The sequence below is a fragment of the Carassius gibelio genome, chromosome B14 (genome assembly GCF_023724105.1).
Source record: "Carassius gibelio isolate Cgi1373 ecotype wild population from Czech Republic chromosome B14, carGib1.2-hapl.c, whole genome shotgun sequence".
NCBI lineage: Eukaryota > Metazoa > Chordata > Actinopteri > Cypriniformes > Cyprinidae > Carassius > Carassius gibelio.
In genome coordinates, this window is record NC_068409.1 from 21,883,459 (window position 1) to 21,898,974 (window position 15,516).

Consider the following 15,516-nt stretch of genomic DNA (forward strand, 5'->3'; position numbering starts at 1 on the left):
ATTAGGGTTAAAGCTAAACTCTGCAGGTAAGTTGAACTATAGAACTATAGAATTTGCAGTTTTTAACTATATATGTGCAGCATTTTCAGTTCTTACTTCTGATGGCAGATTTTTAACATTTAGGACACTACAGCTGACATGAAGCTGAACTCTTATGTAGTATCTGCCAGCGTCACCAATGCTACAGTAAGCAACCTTGAGATCCCAGTGATGGTCACGCTCCGTCATCTCCAAAACAAAGAGGTCTGTATGGATACAATCAGCCAACACCAAAACAAATCACAAATCATTTCAGCATCATTATTTTACAGTTGAAACAAACTATAGTAAACAGTTACCATAATAATGTAAGCTGCCGAATGTATGCCATCTTTTGTCAACAAATATCTTCCTAAGAATAGAGAAAAATGTGGAATCTGTAAATCGTCGACTATGATAACCCATGGCATTGTCACAGATTTACAGTCTTATCATTAAAATAATATTTCACCAAACTCTTTTTTTTCTCTCTCTATAGGATTGGGACACTGTCAAGTGTGTCTACTGGGACTTCAACAAAAACAGTAAGCTTTTTTACACACATTTTCAAATTCAAAATTTAGGCCTGTCTACAGTAAAAGTGCCCTTCATTTTGGTTAATATCCCCGTGATAGTTGTTGACTGAATGTCTTGTAGATGATAAAGGTGGATGGAATGATACAGGATGTGAGACGGTGCTGTCTAATGCCACTTATACGTCCTGTTCCTGTGATCACCTCACACATTTTGGAGTTCTTCTGGTGAGTTTGGTTTGTCTGCCCAAAATGTAGACAGCCAATTAAAAATGTTATAATGCCCATAAAGTTTTACCTCATTTACATGGTTGTGTGAAACTAAATTTGCCCTCGCAATAGTACAATGTCAATGAATTATAACAGACTTTATATTCACCAAAGGAAATATTAATTAACAGTAAAGCTTTTATGATAACATTTGCAAACTAAAGGTCATAGGTTCATTTATGGATGACAAATTATGTCAACGTGCATAGCGTTTGCATAAAATACGCCTGGATTCTGATTATTGTAACCACTATGCATGGTTCCCTGAACCCATCTGTCTTCCAGGATATCTCTAAAACCCCAATAAGTGCGAAAGATGAAAGGATTCTTACCATCATCTCGTACCTGGGCAGTGGCATATCCTGCATCTTTCTTGGAGTCACACTGTTGACCTATTTGGCCTTTGAGTGAGTTCATAAACATTTGTGACCCTGGACCCTGGTCTAAAGTGTACATTTTTCAAAGATCATCTGAAAGCTGAATAAATATGCTCATGAATAAATATGACAATATTTGGGCGAGATACAACTATTTGAATATCTGGAATCTGAGGGTGTAAAAAAATCTAAATACTGAGAAAATTGCCTTTAAATTTGTCCTTAGCAATGTATATTACTAATCAAATATTAAGTTTTGATATACTGTATTTATGGTTGGAAATTTACTAATTATCTTCATGGAACATGATCTTTATTTAAATTATCCTACAGATTTTTGGCGTAACAGAAAAATCGATAATCTTGACCCATACAATGTTTTTTGGCTATTGCTAAAAGTATACCCCAGCAGCTTAAGACTGTTATTGAAATCCAAGGTCACATTTTGTAAGCTGCAGCTTAAACCAAAATAACAATGCAGACTAAGAGACTCATTTGGTTTGTTTACATCCTTGAGCAACTCAAAAGGATTCATCTTCAGAAATGTCTTTTTTACATCTGTTTTCTTACCACAGGAAACTGAGGCGAGACTACCCTTCAAAGATCCTTATTAACCTCTCCGTCGCCTTGCTAGGGTTGAACATGCTCTTCCTGGTGAACTCCTGGCTTGCCTCTTATAACAGCAGTGCCATCTGTATTACTGTAGCAGCCTTTCAACATTACTTTTTCCTGGCTACCTTTACGTGGATGGGACTGGGTGCAATCAACATGTATCTGGCTTTGGTCAAGGTCTTTAACTCATACGTGCCATCTTACATCCTCAAATTCTGTGCACTTGGATGGGGTGAGACAAACAGTTTTATGCTTTTTTCTCTTCAAATTTTATACTGAATAATTTCAGTTGAGTTAAACGTGCATAAAAACTAAGAAAATCAAGGAAAAGTTTTGTGTTTGTTAATTCTTGAACTGTTGTTTGCAGGTTTACCTCTGCTGGTTGTAAGTTTGGTGCTTGCCATTGATATTAATTCATATGGCACCATGCTCTCCAGAGCACTTCACCAGGAATCCCCTGCATTGTAGGTGCCATAAGCAAAATAATTTAAAATACACATTTGTAAATGGTGCACACCAACAAATATAACTATAATCATAGAGCAAGATACCCAATCCCACAAGAAAACGTATTTTTAAAACGATTCTGTATTTCATGACGTTGCTAACACATTCATGTGATAAAAAATGTATGATTTATGGTGGCAGAGAAAGCTCAAAGCCCTGCAAATAAACAAACAAACAAACAAAAAAAATACCTGCAAATTAAGAAAACATTTTCATTAATTTGACAACACATGCATGGCAAATGCTCACAACACAACCAAATAAAGAAACATGCTGCAAATATGCACAGACCACATTGAAAAAGTTTGGGAATCGCAAGTTTGGGGCAGGGCAGTGGGAGGGGGATAAGAGTGTACTGTAAATGAGAAACATAAGGTGGCTAACTTACTTTTGCAAATTTCCTTACTTTAACCATAGCCTATGCTTTTATTATTAAAATTACTTATTTGCAGTGTGTGTGTGTTGTGAGCATTTGCAGAACATGTGCTGTCAAACTGATGTCAAACTGACTGTTTTTTCTAAATTTTTCTATTTGCATGTGTTTTCTGAAGTTGCAGATCGTTGAGCTCTCTTAGCCATCGAAATGATTGGTCTTTTTTGAATTTTCCTCACCGTTTTTGCACGCGCAGAACATATCTGAAGGGCATGATTAAAATAAACAGAAAGTTATCGCCTGTTGGTGTGGACGCAAATTTATTTATCACATGGTTGCCATTATAACTGTATTTTTGGAATTAATGGGCCTTTATGGTTATACTATTTCTCTTCAGTTGCTGGTTAAGGAATGACGTGACCTTTTATGTGACGGTGGTTTCCTTCGTGACCCTGGTCATGGTCTGTAACATCTGCGTGTTTGTGGTGGTGCTGGTACAGATCCGTAAAATGCAGGTCAATAAGCCCTCCAGCAGCCGAAAAGGGTTCCTGCATGACCTGAGAGTGGTGGCCAGTCTCACCTTCCTGCTGGGACTTACCTGGATACTAACCTTTGTCGCCTGGGGCCCAGCCAAAACACCCCTGATGTACTTGTTCTCCCTCTTCAACAGTCTTCAAGGTAACAGCAAGGACTGCTTATGCCTGTGAAAGAAAGTTTATGTTCAAATATGTAACACTGTACATACGATATATACGCAGTAGGACTCATGATTATAATAGATACGAATAAAATAAGGATGCATTATTCTGCTGTTTAACAACAGAAGATAATATTTTGGATTGTAGTTGTCCTGGTGAATGTAAGGGATCTTTGGACAAGTGTTTTGCTTTTTGCTGTATTTCAGGTTTCTTTATCTTCCTGTTTTATTGTCTGATGAAAGACAATGTAAGGAAGCAGTGGAGGATACATCTCTGCTGTGGAAGATTCAGACAGTCTGAATACTCAGGTTTGTCTCATATAAACTATAGTAAATAGCTATAGCTAAGAGAAAAAAATAATAATATTGTACACTGTTTGAATTGAACAAAACTGTATATCAAACACCAACAAAAATGATAATAATAATATAAGGTTGTAGATTAAGTTTTAAAGATCGACCCCATTTACACCACTAAAAAAACAAACCTATCAACTGGAGACAATAGTTCTTGAAATAATAAATGAATAAAAGATAATTTGAATTTCGAGCAGACTGGAGCCGCTCTGTGACACCGGGGGCCAAAGCGAAAGGTGGTCTAAAAGTCTCCTCACCGTCCATGAAGTCAGAGACTACTAGTGAAACGAAGAGCTCCGATACCTCGAACTCAGGGACCAGCCATAATGCTGTTTTCCTGACACAGGACAGAAAACAATAAAAAGCGTGAATATGACTTCTGTGTATTCGATTTCTTTTTGTGTTTGTTAAATGACATGTTTGGAAATCTCCAGCAGGTTTCATTAAGTTTTTTCTCTCTCTCTTTTTGTCAACTGTATTGTCATTATTTTATTGATTTAAAAAAATAAATACGATTGTTTCAATGATTCTTTTATTTCTTCCAGAGAGATTAATTTCCGAGGTCATCTGTTTAAATGTGTTATGACTTGTGTCATTCAACTGACTGATATATATCTTTATAGCTAGACAGGATTTTAGTCATTTTTGCTTCAGACTATCATAATTAAAAAAGACAGCAGTTTATCCCCCTGCCAGATCTAAAACATAGTAGCAAGAAATCATAAAAAATCCAGAGGGTTGCTCAGTAATAGGTTCCTCTACAATAACAGGGTTTTCTAAACTATATTTTTGAGTAACACTTTGCATACATGTATTAAGATAAATTATTGTGACATTAATAATGAAATAAAGGACAAATAAAACGATTATTGATCATCAATGTTATCTGATCCACAATGTCAACGGGAATATTAAGTAAAACAACATAAAAACATAAGCTTTGCCAGTGTCTTTTTTTTTCCAGAGATGACAGTTAAATGGTCTAACTTGTTCAGTCACATTCTACTCGTGCTGGTTAAAGTTCATAGATTAACGCCCCACATTTAAGGGCAAAAAGTGAAGTAGTTTCTTGTTGTCGATGTACAAAGGGAAACGATTAAACTGTAGCGTTTTCAATTCTCGCGCAAGAGCGGATATTTCGCCTTTGTATGATCAGTGTAACTGAAGCGTGGGAGCGTCTGATTTAACACTCGAGAATTCACGCCTTTTGCACGGTGAGTAAAATCGGTGGCCGTTTCCATTACAGCAATATTTCATCATTTTAAAATAGCTTTAACAAAAACGTAGAGTTAAGCGTTATGCTGAATTCTATAAATCTGGATAAAATCAAGTGCTATAGCTCCTAAACCTAGTGATATACGTGCAGTTTGCTGTTCAGAGAGGGGACAGACTGTTTTAATGTTTTAATATTCTGCAACCGTGCCAGTATTAAGATTTAATATTAAGTAGATATGTATCTGCATTTTCGTGAATATGTAGACTTCAATTATAACTTCCGAAAGACCTAAAAAAAATAATAAGAAGAAAACCTTCAGATAGCTAGCTTCAGATATCAATCATCAACCTCAGGTGATTTAACTAAATTATATTACTAAATATTAACTTAAAATGAAAAAAAATATATATTTAACATTTATTTTAAATATAGTTTGCAGACCTGTTACCTGTTATCTATCTATTTATCTATTTATCTTAAGAGTATGGTACTGTTTAGATAGATAGATAGATAGATAGATAGATAGATAGATAGATAGATAGATAGATAGATAGATAGCAATGCATTTAACACATCAACGTTTAATCAACAACATTATAAAATGTGTTTGACATATGATGACATGTTTTGTTCAGTGCCGTCCACTTTTAATTTATTAAACATATCATACATTTCTCATAAGCTAACAAAAACAAATTGTCCTTTTTTTTTTTTTTTTGCTGTGGAAAGTTCAAGATTTAGTTCTTTAGCAGAATAGCACTTACCAACATAAGACGTCAACCAAAAAATGCATAAAAATTTATTCGGCCTCATATTGATCTTAATAATACTGTATCGCTTACTGCAGCAAACCTTAATACTCGAGTAATTGATGCTAATATAATATAAATCCACTTAGCAAATATAGAACAGTTGGGTTGTGACATATCCCATGCTTACATAATCTTATTCATCTATACCATTGAAAGAATGCAAATAATGCCATGCATTTGCAATTTCACATTAGATTTAGAAGACAAATATTTAAACACACAATAAGCTGTCACCACGGCAGGATAGACGGATAAATGATGCAATGCCTACTGTTTCTGCAGTACCAGATCAGTGATGGAGGAGGGTCTAGGGAACCCTGTGGCTAAGAAGACTAAAGAGGAGTCTGGTAGTGTCCTTCTCACTTACTTCCAAGGAGACATCAACAGCATGGTGGATGAACATTTCTCCCGTGCTCTGAGTCAAGCAAATAAACCGAAGGAGGAAGGCTCCAACATCAAAAGAAATCATAAAGTTGCTCAAACAAGTAACTGTTCCTCTTAAATTTAGCTTTAACATAAAATATGTGACTTGCTAAATGGATTGAAACACTGAATTCAATATTTATTTTATTTTTAGATGGACTTTCAAGTCAATGGGAAGCAGAGTCACAAGCCAGGTTTCAGTCCTTGTTTCCTCCGGAACATCTCCAGCAAGGAACAAGCAGGGAGGTTCAATCCCACCATCACATGCCACCAAATCACCCTGCAAACAGTGCTATTCTGTGGTCAGGGGATTCCAGGCAGGGATTGAGTGTTGTACTGCCCCCCATGATGTACCCCTCGGCTGTATCCTCTGGTGGTTTGATGGTAGCAGAACATCAGTACTCTAATTCAATGTTAAATTTCCTCCACAACGATCACCCTGATGTGGGCACAGTAGTGCGACCCTCCTCCAAACAAAACCTTGCATCTGGATGGACCAAGTATCCTGGATTTGGCGATCAGATGACTGATATGAATCTTAATTCTGGTAAATGCCATAATTTTCTACCATCCTATTTTAAACACACCATTTTATTTCTGTGAAGGCAAAGCTGAATTTGCCATCACTTTAGTTTTCAGCGTCTCATGATCCTTCTTATTCATGTATGCTATTATTCACATTCTTTTTCATTTTATAAGACATTATCCATCTTAAGTATTTTAATTAAGTAACTTGTGATTGCCTTTTAGGTGTACAGGCGACTGAGAAAAAGGATCTTTTTTGGATTTAACAAGGTTATTTGAGATTTAAAAGGAAGAACAAAGAAGTCTTTCATCACTTTTTCATCGTTTAACTGAACAAGTGACTAATGGACCTTGCAATGCTTCACCTGGAGGCGTCTGCACATCCAACCTGTTCAGAAACAAGCTCTTCATGTACCACAGCACAGAAGAAGATTGTACAAGAGATTGGCCTCAGGCTCTGTGGTTAAAGACGTTTTACACGCACACAGGAACACACACTAAATCTATGTTTTACATACATACATACATTCATGCAAACATACATACATATATATATATATATATATATATATATATATATATATATATATATATATATATATATATATATATTGTCTGAAAGCTATTTTGTTGCATTTAATTTGTCAGATAGGCTTCTCTGGGTGTAAATAACTGATCTCGAAAAATATTACAAACATAATACATTGAACATTGTAAATGTACAAAAACAAAGTATAAAGAGGTTTTATATGAGAAGTGCAGATGTTGCATAGTTTGCACAAAACATATTTATTCTCATTTCATTTATGCTTGAATGAGAGCATTATACAACTTGTCTATGCAGTCATTTTGTCAAATTCGACTGCTTTTAAGTGCCAGACAATACTGTAGTTTGATGGAATGCACAGCCTTTGATGTCGACAACAAAAGGAATCTTTCTCCTCTCTTTTAAAAATTAAAATGTTATTTATTTTGCTACCCTTAATACAGTTAGTCACATTTTATTATTGGCATTTGGCATTGTTTTTCCCTGCTATCTTTGATAATCAGAATAGAAATGTAAGGTCACAAACCAGTTGAAAATCACTTTGGTATTGTGTTGTATAAATGTTATTGTATTGTATTTCCAAATGGGATATTACAGTATTTCATTTGTACATTACAGTATTTAAGACATATTTGATTTAAGTTATTATTACATTGGTGGTCAAGCATGACATATTAGCTAATGAAAACACTATAACCCTAGTGGGCGACAACAACAATGCACTGCATCTCGCTGTAAAAATACATTAATTATAGCAGCATGATGTGAGGTCTATATGTCTTGGAGCCAATCTTAATCTCACACTATGATGTAAGTATCACTCCACTCCACTCCCCCACCATGAATCCAATTCATGGACGCAGATGGAGGAACAGCCATCTCTCCACACCCCTGCTTGAGGATTACTGATGTCCTTGTACTATATTTAGCTGTTACCCATCTGTTGGCACACATGTCCCTTTCCAAATAAAAATGACCAAAGCCAAGACTAAACTCTGCATTCAGACTCACCTCTGGCTAGAAACATTCAGCACAATAATCGATAACTCCACATTTTATTGCAGTGGGAGTGGAGGACAAATCCTTTTTCTGAGCACAGAACTTTATAATTACACAGTATTACTTGATTCTACGTCCTTATTAGTATCTGAAAAGCAGTACGGGAAATATGTCAAATTCAGCAGGCAAAATTAAATGGACACTTTTCTATCCCAAGAGGTCACAGGAGGAGCTGTGAATGGCACAGAAAGTGCCACAACTGACATGTTCATATTGTATTCATACTACACACATTTATATAAATTATAACCTACTTTGACAATGTGATTTTAAAATGCAGCTACTAAAAAACGAAACTGGCACCATCTTACATCTCAGTTATCAATTAGCGGTATCAGATCATGGAGGACTTCAGCTTTAATATTACTCTAATGCTGTGTCAGTGTTTGTCTTGTTGCTTCGCCGGTTCTTTTGGACACTGATACAGAATCTAATATGCAGGCAAAATTATTATTTTTAATAATTGTATTTATTTGTTGATTCATCATGTAATCAGCTGGTTAACATACAGTCAGGCCATTTTTACATGAGTCCTTACCCCAGCTAACAGGAAACATTCTCTGGCAAGGTTCTCTCAAAGTTGTGAACAAATTCAATCCTCCAGCAACATTAATAGAAGTCAAAGATATCTGGTCAATAATGCACTCAAAACATTAGCACAAAAGCATTATTAATACATTTTAAAACATTCAAAACCATTTTAGTTGGACTTTCACCTGAATTTCAATGTTTGTTTAAATGTTGCTAGTTGTTAGAATGTTTAGAGAACATTTTCATAATGTTTGCAAAATGATGAAGCTCAAAAATTATGAGCCATCTATCTCATGCAGTGCTTCTCAGCTTTAACTAGAAAAGGTCTCATTTGTTTAGAATGGACATTTTAGGGGGAAAAAAACTCATTGTTATTGTGCAAAGGGTAGAAGTCTTCTGGCATTTCGGATTGGTTTTATTATCAAAACTCTCTCCATTAAAACCTCCGCTCTCCTCTTTACTCATATTTAATCTGTTATTCTAATATAGTCTGCAGTGACACCTCAGAGAATCCACAGGGCACAACTCAATTATCACTGACCTATGGAGGTGTCACCTTTAAATAGGACAGATTTAACTTTTGGCTTCATAAAATAGTATTATTTCTAAAACAATACTGCCTGACAGCTGAGACTAAATAGCTTCTGTTAACTATTGTGAGCTGATAACACTGACCTACAAGTATCGGTGGATTCTGCCAGAAGCCCTTGTGTTAATGCTGATATGTCTGTGTTATTAACCTTTTTGTAACTGCAGTTTTCCTCACACAAATAGATTTGTAGCCATGGATTACGATATGACAAGGTGCTGCTGTTTTATGTATGTGATTTATAGTGAGAATCATACTATATTAATTAACAGTATAAAACCATGTGGGCTCCACAGGGGAAATCATCACAAAGGTGATGGCAAAATTACCATAACAAGATTTTCCATGGAGTGGATCAAAACTCACAGCCGCACAACCAGTTACTGTGGATGTGAGATATATGATCACGGCAGTATTGGAAAAAGATTCAAAGAGTGTCCAAATTAAAACAAAAATTTGACTATGAACATTGCATGGCTGTTGTAAGTTAGCAACTTTTGATTACCTGTCAGTTAATGTACAGCCATCCATATCATCATATCTTTAATACCATATATCTGACAAAATTTAAGTTTACTTTTGATTCTCAGGATAAAGCACTATCTGGCAGAAGTTGGCGCTTTGATTGATAAATTTTATTTAAAGAATGCTTCACATGGTCTGACTTGATAGAGTCTAATGGACAAAAAAAAAAAGAGGAAAGATTCATAGTCATAATTCCAAGAAAATAAATTTTATACAGATATCATAAATGGCCAACTATAAAAAAATATATTTTCTGAAATAGAATTTTAAGCATAGGCAGTATTTTTTCTCCCCAGCAAAATAAACAATTTGTTGAACCTTAATGCATGGGTAGGGGAGAATGGGAAATGTTATGATACAGTGTGAGTTGTAACATCATCGATATTTTTAAATGAATTTTTAGAAATAAAATAATACATCTGGCTTACAGTTTGATTTACAATCATGTAAATGGTAAATGGCCATGATAACCTGAATCTAAAAGTGATTCTGAGCTTGAGTATAAAACCTCACTTCATCTATCTCAATTTTGTTTTAAATGTATGAGTCATTAACTGTAAATTTAAATATTTTAATGTTACTTTAAAAAGTCTTAGAATCTTCTTCAAATTTATTTAAGGTTTAGTTCAAACCTTACTACGCAATTAGCCTAGCCTACTACAATAAAACCATTTTATTAAGGGATTTGTGTCTATTGTGTTTTCTTCCTTTCTTTCTACACTTCAAAGTCCCGATCTGAACCAAATGTTTTGCCATTCACACTCCAAAGTCCCAGTCTACGTCAAAAAAAACAAAAACAAAAAAAAGACTCAGTAATCGCTCCACGGTTCCAATATAAATCAATTTTTTTTTCACAATCTACACTCCGAAGTCTCAGGGGGCTTTCACACTTGTCATGTCTGGTTTGAGTAAAAACGAACCCTGGTGCGATTGCTCTGTTAGTGTGGTTCGTTTGAATAAGTGTGAATGCAGCAAAACAAACTCTGGTTCCGTTCAAATGATATATGAACGCAACACGGACCAAATACTTCTAAACAAACAAAAAACAGTAAGTAATGAAAAGATGCAACATGATTTGACGATGTGGTGGAACATAAAACAAAATGATCAGATAAAGTGCCTTTTATGAGCTCCTTGTAAGTTTGCATGTGGTGAAAATAAAATTATATATAGGGCAATTGAACCAAGTGTGAAAACACCTTCAACATGAATCAAAACAAAAGATTTGAGAATATATTCAGATTATGCCTTCAGATTATTTTTTATTTTATTTTTACAATGACATGATGTGGTGATTAATGAATCGAAATAATCGCACATCAAATTTGGAGAAATTACTCACAAAAGATAATTTGAAGTCATTGTTGTGTAAAGCATCAAACAGTCATTACAAAAAGTAGGTTCAGCAAGACAAATTTTATTTGATAAAATTTATTACATACTTTTGGACCATGTGAGTAAATGATGACAGAGTCATTTTTGGTTGGGTGAACTATAGCTAACTATAATAATTTATTTTCTTCATTTGTATTATTATTACTATGACAATATGAAATTATTTCTTTAATGAAATTATACTCTAAATAATAAACTAAAACTGCCAGTAGGTGGTGGTAAATGTCTTAATGATTAAGTCATCGAGTCATTTATTCATTCATTTGATTCGTTCAAATGGCTGATTCATTCAGGAGTGAAGTAAATGGTTCTTTATGAATGGTTCATTGAACCATTAAGCTAGAAGCGGGTCATCACCATCAGACCGATCGGTGTGTGACATCAAAGTACCGCAATACAAGAGCTCCTTGTGCTTTTTTTTTTTTTTTTTTTTATTGAACACAGAACAAATAACATACATAGTACAGAGCATAGGACAGTCAGTGTAATATACAATTACATTAATTAGTTACAGGGGATCTAAAGAAAACTTCATAATATTTTAGGCATGTTAATGACTTTTTGTTTTTTATCAATTTCAATGAAGATATAAAACAATCAAATTCAATTAAAAATACTTTAAATATAGGGGATGAGTTTAAACATTTTTGTTTATGTATGTAGAATTTCGCCAGCAATATGAATAAATTAACAATGTATTCAAGACCTTTGTTTACATTATTTTCATAGTACATAATAATATCCTTTAAAGAAAAATAATATTTATCCTTTACAAGAGAAAAAATAAAATCTGCCAATTCTTTCCAAAACTTTTGGGAAATTTTACAATCAAAAAACAAATGTGTTAATACCTCTTTCTCATTTTTACAAAAAGAACATAAATCATCAATATCAGAGTATCTTGAAATTATTGATTTAACAGGGTAGATGGTATGCAAAATTTTAAAATGTATTTCTTTAGTTTTGTTATTAATACAATATTTAAACGGGATTAACCAAGCAGACTTCCAATTAATATTATCAATAATAGAGTTCCAAAAACATTTTCCTCTAGGTGTTATTTTATTTTGTTTTTGGAAAATAGTGTAAATATGCTTGTTATTGCATTTTTTACCAATCAATTCAAGACCGTTTAAAATTAATTTTGGTTTTGTCCTTACTATAGAGTTGTAGTGAATATGACTTTTAACCAGATGTACAAGAGTAGAAGGAATAGCTTTAATGACCAAATTAAATTCCTTAAAATGCACAGGGAAATTGTGGATTCGCATAAATTGTTCATAAGTTAAAAGATTTCCAAAATTATCAAACATATTAATCAGATGATTAATATCCCTGTTAAACCAATTCCTTAAAAATAAAGATCTATTGGCACTCATTATATTGATATTATTCCATATGAAGGCAGTGTGAGGAGAGAAATTGTGTGAGTAGCAAATTTTCCATGCTAAAAGCACTTGCTGGTGGAATTTTGACAATTTAAGAGGGAGTTTAGAAATGTTAAAGTCACAAGTTAACAGAAATTCTAAGCCACCTATTTGGTCAAAGAGACTGTGTGGGATGTGGTTCCAAAGGGAGTAACGATCAATCAAACATTTTTTAATCCAATTGATTTTAAAAGTTCTATTAACATCTTCAAAATAGAGTATTTCCAGACCCCCTTCAGCTTTCTTGTTAGTAAGAACTCTTTTCTTCAGTCTTTGGGATTTGTTTTTCCAAATAAAAGAATAAAACAGATTATTGATATCTTTAGAATAAGAATCTTTAACATATAAAGATAAGGCGGGATAGACAAATCGAGATAAGCCTTCTGCTTTACATAATAGGACACGACCATAAACAGAAAGATCACGTTGTAACCAACAGTTTAATAATGCTTTGGTCTTTTTTAATCTAGAGGAGAAATTTAAGCTTTGTCTTTCTGTAACATCCTTTGTTACAAGAATTCCTAGGTATTTGACAGAGGATTTCACTGGAATATCACTTATAACTTTATCATTTAAATTGTGTAAAGGAAGGATTTCACATTTGGATAAATTTAGAATTAGGCCAGAAGCCTTAGAGAAAATGTTGATGAAAGAGATAGCAGTAGGAATAAGAGATGAGCTCTTTAAAAATAAGGTTGTGTCATCCGCCAATTGTGAAATTTTAATTTCTTTACCAAAAATTTTGAGACCTTTAATTTGTTCATTATTAGCAATACCAATGGATAATAACTCGACAACCAACAAAAATAAAAAGGGGGAAATTGGACAACCTTGACGTACTCCTCGGTTAATGTTAAATCTTTTAGAGGTGGAAGTATTAAGTATTACAGAACTATTAATATCATTGTAAAACATTTTAACTACATTCAAAAATGTATTTCCGAATCCAAAAAGTGTTATAGTTTTAAATAAAAATTCATGTTCAATTGTATCGAATGCTTTATAAAAGTCTAAAAAGAAAATAACGGCTCCTTCATCAACATTCTCAGCATAATCCAAAAGGTCAAGCACAAGTCTAATATTGTTAGTTATGTGTCGTCCTTTCAAAAAACCTGATTGACATTCACTAATAATTTTATTCAAACCTTCTCGTAATCTGTTAGCAAATACTAAAGTAATTAATTTATAATCAATTGTTAGAAGAGAGATTGGTCTCCAATTTTCTATCAAATTTGGATCTTTATCCGGTTTAGCAATTAATGAAATTATACCTTGTTTCATAGTATTAGTCATTTCACCACTGTTAATACATTCATTATACATATTATAAAGAGGTATTTCGATCAGTTCCCAAAAATGTAAGTAAAATTCTACGGTCAACCCATCTATACCTGGTGCTTTCCCTTTTTTCATTCTTAACAGGGCATCTTTAATCTCAGAAGAAGTTATATTGGATTCACAAAAATCATGAAAATCTTTATCAATAATAGGAGAATGTTGATTGACTATTTTAATGAATTCTTCACAATTATATAAATCAAATTTGGAATCATATAGTTCTTTATAAAAAGAGTAAACAAAGTCAGAAATTGTTTTCTGATCCATACAATGATTCCCGTTAATATTTAAAGCAGTTAAAGCATTTCTTTTAACATTTCTTTTTTCAAGTGCGAAAAAATAACTTGTATTTTTTTCTCCCTCTTCAAGCCATTTCGCCCTAGAACGAATAAAAGCACCTTTAGCCAGGTCTAAATAGATCAAGTCTAGCTGGGATTGAATTGCGACCAATTCAGCTTCTTCCTCCTTAGTAAGATTGTGCTTATGTTCCAGTATCCCTAACTTATTAATTAACTCTAACTCATTTTGTTTATTAATTTTTTTTAGTTCTTTACTACGTTTAACTGCAATCCTTCTAACATTATATTTAAAAAATTCCCATTTACATTTAAATCCTTCCTTTACACCTCCCAAAATGTCATTTGCAAATTTTTTAACACTATTATTAAAGTATTCATCCTTAAGAAGATTATTATTAAATTTCCAGTACCCTCTAAGACTAGAATTCTCTTTTGTGCCTATAAGGGTTAAAGAAATAAGCTTATGATCAGTTAAAGGGGCATACTTTTGAACGATTTCCTTGACATATTGCAAGGCAGATGTAGAAATAAAAAACATATCAATTCTAGATTGCAAAGATTTGTCTTTGTTAGACCAAGTATATTCGGATATTCCAGGGTTGTAGAATCGCCAAGCATCAGTAAGAGATAAATTGGCACATAGAGAAGGTAAATTTGATTGTGCATCACGTTGAGAAGAACGAGGTGGATATCTATCACACAGATTATCCACGCATTCATTAAAGTCGCCTGAAAATATAACATATGAAGCTTGGAATGCATCAAATTTGCATTGAATAATATCAGAAACCTTTGCAAATAATGACTTATTCAACGTATTGGAATTGTGACCATAAATATTACAAAGTATAAATATAGTATTGTCTAATTTCACAGTCAAAATAACCCATCTTCCGTTTTCACACGCCACAGAGTTCAGAACGTCTCCTTTAAATCTGTTCAACAAAACCAAAACTCCCGCTGAATGCGAAGTGCCGTGACTGAAAAAAATAGATTTTCCCCATTGAGATTTCCAAAATTTTTCATCCAAATCTGTAGAATGTGTTTCTTGACAAAAAATAAAGTCAGCATCTGTCCGTTTTAAAA

The 15,516-nt window shown here is 33.6% G+C and overlaps 2 protein-coding genes across 2 annotated transcripts; both read left to right on the forward strand.

The window, feature by feature from the left end:
* The first annotated feature begins 124 nt into the window (after positions 1-124).
* On the forward strand, positions 125-4,205 carry LOC127970909 (adhesion G-protein coupled receptor G2-like). The gene is made up of 8 exons (XM_052573618.1): positions 125-243; positions 518-563; positions 676-779; positions 1,107-1,228; positions 1,774-2,274; positions 3,088-3,368; positions 3,595-3,696; positions 3,942-4,205. Exons 1-5 carry the CDS (start codon positions 139-141, stop codon positions 2,087-2,089), a joined length of 693 nt encoding a protein of 230 aa, XP_052429578.1. The 5' UTR covers positions 125-138; the 3' UTR covers positions 2,090-2,274; positions 3,088-3,368; positions 3,595-3,696; positions 3,942-4,205.
* Positions 4,206-4,827: 622 nt separating this feature from the next.
* On the forward strand, positions 4,828-7,252 carry LOC127971967 (transcription cofactor vestigial-like protein 1). The gene is made up of 4 exons (XM_052575319.1): positions 4,828-4,958; positions 6,055-6,257; positions 6,350-6,742; positions 6,946-7,252. Exons 2-4 carry the CDS (start codon positions 6,068-6,070, stop codon positions 6,984-6,986), a joined length of 624 nt encoding a protein of 207 aa, XP_052431279.1. The 5' UTR covers positions 4,828-4,958; positions 6,055-6,067; the 3' UTR covers positions 6,987-7,252.
* Positions 7,253-15,516: the final 8,264 nt, after the last annotated feature.